At 47.0% G+C, this 11,042-nt stretch overlaps 1 protein-coding gene across 1 annotated transcript; it reads right to left on the bottom strand.

Moving 5' to 3' along the window:
- Window positions 1–208: 208 nt before the first annotated feature.
- Window positions 209–1,568, bottom strand: LOC123789971 (diphosphoinositol polyphosphate phosphohydrolase 3-beta). The gene has a single exon (XM_045793915.2). It carries the CDS (start codon window positions 1,235–1,237, stop codon window positions 743–745), a length of 495 nt encoding a protein of 164 aa, XP_045649871.1. The 5' UTR covers window positions 1,238–1,568; the 3' UTR covers window positions 209–742.
- Between the last annotated feature and the right edge of the window lie 9,474 nt (window positions 1,569–11,042).

Raw genomic sequence — 11,042 nt, 5'->3', positions numbered from 1 at the left:
ACCACTGGTGAAAATGCTTTTGAAAATCAAATCATGTACGTAAAAGTAAAGAAACTTCTGAAAATGGCAAATTAGATCACATTACTGAACACAAAATTATTGCCCAGTGCGGAAACACCACAAGATGTAAAATTTCTTAAATACTTTTTAAATTCATATATATATATATATATATATATATATGAATAATCTTTAAACCAATTCCCATCAAGAAGGGCTTGCTAGCAAGGGCTAATGCAGTGAAACAGAAAGCAAGTTAAGAAAAAAAAAATAAAGATGCCACACAACCAAGATGTTCAGATTTTAAAGGCGTTCAACTACAAAACAAACCACAAGATTGGTACCAAAAACGCACGCGTGCACACACACACGTGTGTGCAATGTAATAAAACCACAACGTGTACATACACACACACACACACGCTAAAGGCTGGGCAAGCAGTTAAGGCACCTTCTACAAACAAACAAACAAACAAACAACAAACCCATGTGGTTTAGGATTACCGAAATCTGTTACGGTGCTACCAAGCAGCGATTTTCAAAGCATCTGAAAAACGTGCAAATTGTCTGAAAACAGTGCCTGGCAACTGAGACAGTTTGCAAGCGTGATTCAGAGGTCTGCCAAGGAGACAAAAGAAGCCCCCCCTCCTCCCCGTGAGACCGCACAAGGAATGAGAGTGCTCCGGGCACTATTTATTCTAAGGTAGGCGTAAAGCAGAAGTCTGTGCAGGAGCGGTACATACTAGGCATCGCTCTGTGGCAGGGACGGAGCCGCGGAGTTTCCATTGGTTGGGGAACCGCCCAGCTTGAGTTTTTCCAGATATTCGGCATGCACGGGCTTGTGGCAGCGGAGAACCTTGATCGCATCTTCGATTTTGAACCACTCTCGCTTCCTCCCGATGCTAACCGAATCTTCCCAATCTTCCAGAATCTCAGTGACGGTCAGTACGTACACGTACGTTCTGTGCTTGCGGTCTTGGTTCTGTTCGAAAATGCCCAGGAGCCGGCCTAACTTCCCCTTGACTCCCGCCTCTTCGAACACCTCTCGGACTGCAGCACCGCCCGGCTCCTCCTCGGGCTCCATGCCCCCGCCCGGCACGATCCAGCGGTCAGGGTACCGACTGCTACTCACTAACAGCACCTCGTCCTCGCGCTCGCTCCGGAAGCAAAGGCACGCCGCCCGCTTCTTGAACCCCTCCGGGTCGTAGGTGCGCGTCTGGTTCGGCTTGCACTTCATCGTCTCGGCCGCCTACTCGCGTCGCTCAGTGCTGCTGCTGCTGGGGTCGCCGCCGCCGCCGCCGCCGCCGCCGCCGCCTGAGGTGCCGGGGAGAGAAAGGGCTGAGGAGAGCCGCAGGGAGAGAAGGCGCTCCAGGAGTGAGCCCCGGGAGCCCAGGGGGAGATGAGGCAGGGGCGGGGCGGGGGCGGGCGAGGTACGTCAGTCAGTTCGTCCCTCGTGCGGGCCAGAGGGTCCCGATCGCAGCCGCCTGAGTGGACGAGGCGCCGCCGCCCCCGCGCCCGCCCTCGTGCCGCCGCCCCGCCCCCGCCGCCGCCGCCGCCTCCACCGCCAGCGGGTCCGCCACTCCGCACACCGCCCACCCGCGGCTCCCGCGCGCGCCTCCCTCCCTCCTCAGCCGCCGGGCAGGGGTTGAGCGAGGTGAGGCGCATTCGCGTGCGCGTCCGCGTCCGCGTCCCCGTCCCCATTCACGTGCGCGTTCACGCTGCAGGGCGAGGGGCGGGGGCGGGGGTCTCGCGGCTCCCGCAGCGCGCGCGGGCGCGCGCGCGGCGCCTTGGGCCCACTGCGCAGGCGCCCCGCACCTCGCAGGCTGGAAATCTCTTTCTACAGGGAGTTCAATTCCCGCACTGTGACCAGGGTCATGAGCGCTTCCACGTGGGCCTTTGAGTTCACCTTGGCTGTGGCGCAGCCAGACCTTTCTCCTCATCCTCCCTGGCAGGTTGCATGAAACACAGACACTTATTTTACAGGTGATAAGGACAAGGGCATCATCATTGCCCCTAATGAATGCTACCGCCTTGTGGTTGAGGAGGGCCCGGTGTTGTCAAAATGATCCTCGGTATTCTTGGCAAGACAGTACTTACTCTTTGCTGAGTCATATCATGCCCTTTTAGTTCTTCAACAGGTTCGTCCACCTGAAAGGTAAAACAGCCAGTTATAGCTTATCAGCAAAATGGGTTTATTTAGGTGTAGCAGAGGAAAAGCAATTCGGGACAGGCAAACTATGGCACCCCACAGGGCCAGCCTGGAGATCAGACCAGAGGAACCTTCTTCTCTGGGGAAGGGGAGGCAGTTGGGACGCACTGCTGTGAAGGAAAAGTCCATTGGAGGAAAGCGACAGTTCCAGGGGCTGACGTTTTTCTCATTGGCCCCGTTGTGGTGTTTTCCTATTGGCTGAGCTTGTTGCTGGTCGAGGAGAAATTCTTCCTTCCTCCTGCTGGAGTAGGAAAGTAAGCGGCTTCCTGCTGGGAATACCAGGCACTGTTTGTCCTTGTTGGGGTGTGCAATTGACTGCAGGGGTAGGGCATGAGATCTCACCCTGCTGACCACCCGACTCCATTTTAAATGACGCTTCCTTGATTTGGGGTGGCAGGTTCCTGGCCTTGCTGGCATGTTGGCACAGCCCATAACTTAACGCTTTTCTTGAACTCCTCTTACCTAACCTCTGTTCCTCAGTTTCCTAACGGTAAACTCGTCTACTTGTTTCAGCCCTTGGCACTTGGAGTCCTATTCACCCAACACCTGCAGAGCTACCCCAAGTCACCTTTTAGGAAGTCCCAACAATCTTCACCCTCCACACACTTCCACCCTTCTCTCTCTTTCTCACTGATAGGTACGGCTTCGGGTTTTGGAAAACATGCCTATGGAAATCCCTTCAAATTTTTCAGTTCGATGTTTAATGAGGCTTTTGGTGTGGGACTCCAGCAAGGCCACCTGGTGCTCTCTCACCACCTCTCTGGTCATGCTGTCCTCTTGGCCAAGAAGTGGCCCATCACAGCCAAAGAGTTAACGGCCAAAAGCCTTCCTTCACCTTTTCATTTTTTCTTATTGTTTCCCTGCTCTAACGTTAACCTTATGGAGAAGACCTCTGATGTCCCCTAACTTTTGCTGTACTGCAGCTTAGGCTTCTTTGTCTCTCTCTTACCCAGAGACCCTCTGCTGGCATCAAGCAACCAGGATCATGAAAACTCCTTTTCCAGTGAAATAATCCTTCATCAAAGGGAAATGGAATCTGAAATGTAAGTGCAAAGGATTTTTTTTTTCAGAGAGGGAGGGAGAAGGAGAGGGTGTGAGTGGGAAGGGGAGGGGAAGAGGAGGGGAAGAGGGAGAGGGAGAGGAAGAGGGAGAGGGAGAATCTTAAGCAGGCTCCACGCCCAGTGCAGAGCCCGATGAGACCCTGAGATCATGACCTGAGCCAAAATTAAGAGTCGGTCGCTAAACCGACTAGAGGCACCCAGGTGCCCCAACAGCCCAATTCTTTTTTTTTTAAGATTTTATTTATTTATTTGACAGAGACAGCCAGCGAGAGAGGAAACACAAGCAGGGGGGGTGGGAGAGGAAGAAGCAGGCTCCTAGCAGAGGAGCCTGATGTGAGGCTGGATCCCAGAACGCTGGGATCACGCCCTGAGCCTAAGGCAGATGCTTAAGGACTGTGCCACCCAGGCGCCCCCAACAGCCCAATTCTTAAATAACGAGTGAGATCCGCTTCCCAGGGTCTGCTCTACTCCATTTATACCCAGAATAGCTCATAAAAATGATCCTGTTCCCAGTGGCAACAGACACCTGCAATATCTAGAGCATAATAGGACAAAAATGTGTGCGTTGCATATGAAGAAAATGATAAAATGGAGACGTAAAGAGAATGAATTCAACCACTAGAGATACTGCTAGTATTGACCATATATTAATGGTATACGGATGATCAAAGAACACTTGGAGGAATGTGACACCCAGAAATTAAAAACAAACTAGGGATGTAGATATTAGCAGGCTGTATTCCTCAGTGTGTCTAATATACAAATACACAAATGATGTCAAACAACTAGAAAAAATTCCATTACAATCAGGATCTAGGCGAATAAACCTATTATCACCAGTAGTATTAACTTTTGCCTTAGGTGGTCTTCCCAGTGTAAGGAGATTGTAAAGAGAGAAAAGCATTGTTTTAGCAAAGAAGACAAAAATTTCCTTATTTCCAAATGATGTGAATATCTTCCTGGGAAAAGCCTGAGAAATGATATGAAAATGGATTTCCTTCAATGGTAGAATGAAGTATTAATATTTAAAGCACCAGTGCTTTCATGTATGCCAGCAGTAATCACATAGAAAATATAATGGGGAAATGATGGCCTTCACAGTAGCAATATCAACCACCACGCAATAAATAAAATACCAGGAGATCTTGAATGATATAGTTAGGACATTGTAGTGGGAGATGATGGAGCTCGGGCTCAGCTTCGAAAGATGGCTTGAATGAAACAAGAGGAGCTCTAGCAAAGCTGGGAGGTGGGGCAGGAGACTGGGGGAGGGGTGGCCCAACCAGGCCCCAGCCACAACACAAGTCTACCTTACAGTTAGCACGTCCTATCTCCTCGTCTTACCAGAGGGGCCGCTTCCTACTCTAGTCCATCACTTCCCCATGAGATGATGCCTATGCAATAGGTCTCTGCCAGGGGCATATCTTTTTGGAAGGGAGAGGGATAGCAACACTCTGATATGGACAGAGGTGCAGGCTGGATTCCTACTGGCAAAGTCATAGCACATGTCTGGATAAGGGGAATGCACAATTCACAGGTATGGTACAATGCCAGGAAAATTTCAAACTCGTCTTTTTTTGGTGGAATTTCATAAAATAATTTTATTATGCACCTATTAGATTGCTAATGGGGCGAGATAGCTATGACTTTTTCTACAGAAGAGTAAAAATCATTTCTGAGAGACTAGCATTCCACTGTCTGGTTCGCCCATAGTTAAAAGTATTTCTCTAATGATGAACACGGTTATTTCACAAACTACTGTAACAGTAGGCTGTTACAGTAACAACTGTAATTTGTATGTGCCTGCCTGTATCTCCTCCCACATTGCCCTTGGCCTTGGCGATGGAATTTGCTTTGTCCAGTGGAACACTAGCAAGTGTGAAGCAAGCAGAGAATTGAAAAGTGCTTACACACCAGGGTTTGCCCTCTCTTGTTGCTCTTGACACAAGATAATGACTGCGTGAAGAAGCGTGGGTTAGGTGGATGATGAGAGACCCAGGGCCCATGCATCCCCTCCACCACAGCTGACCGTGAACCAATTGCCAGAAATGTGGGTGAGACCATCATAGACCATCCAGCCCCCAGCAGAGCCAGGGGCACTGACCACAGATGCATAAGCAAGCCTTCTGAGAACAGCAAAAGGACCTCTCAGCTAAGCCCAGCTGAAACTATTGACCTGCAGAATTGTGAACAAAAGAATTGGTTGTTTAAAGTCACTACATTTTGGATGGTTTGTTGTGCATCCAAAACTGGCTGGCACAACTGGTAACTGCCACCCATCAAAATCCAACAAAAATAAGAGAGAGAGAAAATACTTTTCGTAGTGGAAATGTAACCTCTGCTTGAAAAGGAGTCTTAAGGAAAGGGATGAGGTTAAGACACGAGATATTAGTCGAGTGTGTGTGCCACGGCCTGTGTTGATCCCTGTATCCTATTAAACAGCCCGTTAGATCTTAACGAGGAGGTTACTATTTGCAATTCATAGAAGAGAAGACTTAGAGTGCAGTTTGTGTTTGAATCCAAGTCTTCACGTCTCTACAGCCTGTGCTCTCCCAGCATCGCCATATTTTAGCAAAAGGATTATTTTGATTGAGGACTATGGTTTGTTGTGTCCTTTTTTTTTTTTTTTTTTGGATGGTGTTCAGAGTTGACTTGTTACGTAAGGTGTTCATTTGCTACGAGTCACTGGGTTCAAAGAAAGGTATTTTCCATCTGGATGTTCTTCTCCTCACAATGTAGTGAGAAGAACCACCTGAGAGCCTACCTCATTGCCACCAATCAAGTGTGTCACCTGGACATGTTACTTGACAACTCCAAGTTCCGTTTTTTCTGCACACATAAAATGGAATTAAGTGATGCAGTAGAGAAGATATTCTGTTTTGTCATCACTCTAGACATTGATTTTGATTTATTGATGGTCCGATTGGTTTTACACACTTAATATTTATCTACCAACAAACCTGCACAATGAGTATCAGAATCCCTCTCAGCAGATTAAGACACAGGCTGAGATGTGCTTAAGTAAGACAGTAAGTGAGGGAGCTGAGAGTCACACGTTGGTCTGTGCGACTCCAAAGGTAATCCTCTTCCTTTCTCTAGAAGACATGCCCTGTATGTTGAGAGTCGCTGACGTGCACGGTGCATGCCATTCCTGTGGTACAGACACGTCTTCCTTTCTCATTTTTTTACTACCAGGAAGGCCCAGGCCCCCAGGAGAACATAGCTCCTGTGGAATGTTCTAATGCTGAGGCGGTCTGCTGTGAGACCGACAAGTCCAATACGTATTTCTGCCTTTTTTCTAGAGTAGGAAGGAACAGGCAGATTGGAAAGTGACAGCAACATTAGAAGCATCTTCATGGGAAGTCGAGCACCTTACTTAGTGAAATGGTGGTTTACAATTCTAAGAGAGAGGGGCTCTCCAGAACAGCTCTTACCTGGGATAGAGAATGTTACAGAACTTCCCAGAGCCTTTTAGCATTCACAGCTGGAGCCAGCTTTCAGGAGAGAGACCACAAGATACCTGAGGATTTCAGGATATAGTAAAGGGAAACAGTCAAGTGAAGTGATTTTAGTAGTAATCAATGAGAGAAGATATGGTGTTTTACAATCCAAATGACCTCAAATTTAAATCTGGCTCTCTCGAGTAGTTATGCAGCCTGAAGCAAGGGAATATCTCTGACTGTATTATTTCTCATCTGTAAAATGGGGATTCTAAAAGTACCTCCCTCATTAGCCTCACCTCGCCTGAAAAGGCTTTCCTGCCCATGGGTGCTCACCCTGCCCTTACACTAGGATTCAATTAGGACTCGTTTTCAATTCAGCTGGGACTCGTTTTTTTCCTCTCCAGGCTCCCTTGACTTTAGTTCTGTCACCGCTCTAATCAAGGAGCTCTGTAATGATTGGCCAGCATGTTTGTAAGGAAGTCAAAGGCTGGGAGCCAGCCTGAAACATACTTATTCCCCCTGAGTCAGCCCAGTGCCTGGAACTTGGTGTCCAGGAAGGACTGAAAATGTATTGTTTGAGTGTCAGAGTAGGACGGAAGCTGCATGGATCCAAGGCCAGTTATTACTGTACCTGTTAATTGTTTATTAGTGTTATAAAATGAAAGATGAGTGAACAGAGGCATCTCCATATATCTTTTCACTTGGGGAGGTTGGGTGGGTTGTGTCTTTCCAGTCACTCTCCACATGTTCCCAATTCGTTGCTTCTTTGTGTATCTTGGATAGTCTGTTTTCCCCTCCATCAGAGAATTGGCTTCATAGTGCATCTATACTAGATAAGTCAGTAAAAATCTTCCCCCACACGAAGTGATCGGAGCAAAGAGTCCCTCTCCAATGGCTCCCCTTGAGTAATGAGTGAATCACAGGGTGACTACAGGCCTTTTACTTTTGTGATTTTGTGAGTCATGGCACAGCTGTGCAACCAAGGGTGTGAACACAAAGCTCAACGGATGTCAAGTCCAGGTGAGGGCTTCCATACTCTCCAAGAGGCAGCGCTCCTTGATTTCTCCTGCTTCTTTGGTCACTACCTCTAGTTCCCTGACTGCTATGTGTCTCCTTTTCACTGACATTGTCCCTGTACATACTTCTCATCCAGCACCTAAACCCTTTCGAGTGCTCCTCTGTTCGTGTGTCAGAGTCAAATGCTAAATCCTCACGGAGGTCTACAAGTCTCCGCCACCCCCGATTTTATATTGCTAAATGCACTCACCTTTTCCAGCCCATCCCATATTCCTGATCCCCTTTAACTTGGCCTGAATTATCACCTACCAGACTATTGTTATTTACTTCTTTGTTATGCTTATTGCTTATTTCTCTCCCCATCCCCACCCCCACCCCCACCATAACTCCTACTTGAATAGAAGCTCCTTGATCTTAGGGATCTTTGTCTCTTGCCCACTGGTATATCTGAAGCAGCCCAGAATATTCCTGAGCACACACTGTAGTCATCCAGACCATATCTGTTGATGTAATGGACATGTCTGTCTCCTTCGCTGCACTGGGACACCCTTGAGGCAAGGGCCGTGCTCCACTGGTCTTTGTCAAGCCACCATCCAGATCGCTTTGTGATACAAGTGGAAAGGCATTGCTGAATATCTGTTGAATCAATTAACTTATTAATCTTTTGAAAGTGACACTAATAGGGAAAACATTGTGTTTCCAAACGGCAGTTGTTCTAGGAGGTGCCATCAGTGTCAGCACCACGTATGTCTCAGCTGCCATGCGAACTCTGCTAGTCAGCTGGGAGATGTTTGAGGGCTAGAAGTCTGACTCATTTTCTGTGGATCCCTCCTAGGGCTGGCACTGTTCTTCCTGCACAACAGGACTTAGAGGGGTGTTTCAGATAGCCATTGGTTACCTGATGACTTCTGCTGTGCAGGACTTGTACTACAATTTACATAACATATGTTAAAATAAAACTATCTTTGGGAATAAAGCATAATTATATAATTCAACCGATAAAATGAAAGCAATATACTGACAAGAGTTGAAATAAATGTTGAGGCTAATGTTAAGTAATAGTGCTCATAACGATGGGCCCTGTGCTAGGCTCTTCATCGATCTTTCATTTAGTCCTAATAAAAATGCTTCAAGGAAATGCTGTCATTCCCATTTCACAAGGGAGGATGTTGAGATCAAGGACATAGTGGAAATTGCCCAGGACCTGAAAGCTGGTAGGTAGGTACTCGAGGTGGAAACTCAGGGCTCATTGATGATAACACCCCAGAAAGTCTTCGGTAGAGGCCAGCCCCGCTTAACTGGCCCCCAGCAGTCCTGTCTGGTTCCCCTTCCATTTTTCGCTGATCCAGCTCTCCACAGTCTCGTCCTATCTCCCACCATTTCAGAAGCTCTTCATCCCAGAGAGCTTTCCCCTGCTCCCTTGGCCCGGTGTTGATATATTCAACACTGATTCTGGCTATGGCAGAGGAAAGATGACTGTTTCGAGTTCTCGCGAAGGAATAGAGTAATTGTTATTTACCAATCCTTCGTGACTTTTGATGATTGTGGATCCTGAGGAGGGTCCTTTGCTGCGGTGCTGGTTTCCTTGTGTGAGAATCCTGTTTTTGGCAGGATGCCCTTCCCTTCCACTAAGGCATCAAACCTGCCCAGGAGGGAAGATGGTTTACTTGTCAATGGCGCTGTGCACCCACAGGCCCAGGCGCCATGAGACCAGTTCCCTCAGAGGCAAAACAGCTTTCTCAGGGTCACCAAGCCATTCCACAAATTTCACGGGCTCCTTAGGTAAAGACAACAAGGCACATACAACCGATGTTTGGTATCAAGTTGGGAAGAGGAAAAGGACTGCATTCCTTCTTTCACAGTAAAAGCTTCGAGTAACCCCAGTAAAATCAGCCTGTCCTGGAAGGATGCACCATTAGCGAGCAGCACCATGGTGGAGTAGCTATGACCAAAGGTTCTGAGCCAGGCATTATCCTCTGGAATTTGAGACGGGTAGGAAAATAGCTTTTCCTTTTCTTGTTTTCCATCTTCTTTTGGGTTACCTATTTCAAGGCGAGTTTGAAAATGAGTGGTTTTGTCAGAAGTTTTCTCACAATACAATATTCTCTCTCCTGGTAGAGGATACCAGTGAGACTCTTAGTTTCTAAGCTTCTCTGTTACTTTGATCAAATAGCTTTTTCTACCAGCCTGCATCTCAAAAGAAGTATCCTAGATGTGTTGCTCTGGATGAACTTCCTGATGTATGTAATTTCCAAAAACCTCATAAAGGAATAAGACTTGTTTTTTTGTCTGTTTCTTAACTACTGTATCAGAAGAGATCATAAAAGCTCTTTGAGGGCCTACCATGCTTCAGGTATTTTGCATATTTTGCTGATCATTTTCATAAAATTCCTATGACATAAGGACCATTACTCCAATTGCACAAATGAGGACATTCAGGTCTGGAAGGATAGATATGTTGGCCCTGACCCATGGCTAGAAAGTGGCAGAGCTGAGATTTAGGACTGCTTTCACAATCCATTGCCTGCACTGGTCAGCGTACACTGACATTAAAGAAAAAAAAAATGAGGGGCGCCTGGGTGGTTCAGTCGGTGAAGCGTCTGCCTTTGGCTCAGGTCATGATGCCAGAGTCCTGGGATCGAGTCCCATGTGGGCTTCCCTGCTCAGTGAGGTGTACTTCTCCCCCCTGCCCTGAGCTCTCTGTCTCTCTTTCTCCTCTCTCTCAAATAAATAAATAAAATCTTTTAAAAAAATTCCTGTGTTTTTGAAAGTCACCAACGTAAATTAAAATATTCTCTAGCATTGCTGTGTTATCACTGTTTACTTTTAGAGTTTTGCTCTTGCTGTAATGCTTTTCCTTTCCTCGAAATACTCAGTTTATAACATTATAGTCGGGGTGGTGGATATGGAAAGGCATATACATAACGAAGTTCTGGAAATTGTCGCTTTAAGCCATATTGTGTGCTGAAAAGTATGCTATGTGCTGTGTAGAGGCGTGGACAAATGGACGAGATTTCTATTCCTCCAACACTTCCTAGCTTCTAGAGGTGCTTGCATGGCACCTGATACTCAAAAGCCACACATAATGGTACTGATATAGGAAACATCTACGGCACTACCTGCAGATCGGAAGTCGGTGTTTTTGCTGTCAGTGTTTCTTTATGAAATAGATGAATTCAGCAAACCTTCAGCAGTGCCTACCTTGTGTCATGTAGTGTGTGCTTCATACAGGGCAAGCAAAGAGCAAATCATGGTCCCAGCACTTAAGTACCTCACAGGAAAACAAACAAAAAACGGAACGTAATTTGTGAA

This window comes from Ursus americanus, chromosome X, assembly GCF_024610735.1.
Source record: "Ursus americanus isolate L20-20 chromosome X, mUrsAme1.1.p, whole genome shotgun sequence".
NCBI classification, from domain to species: Eukaryota; Metazoa; Chordata; class Mammalia; order Carnivora; family Ursidae; genus Ursus; species Ursus americanus.
The sequence above is the reverse complement of the archived record's forward strand: the minus strand, read 5'-3'. Positions and strand labels throughout refer to the sequence as shown.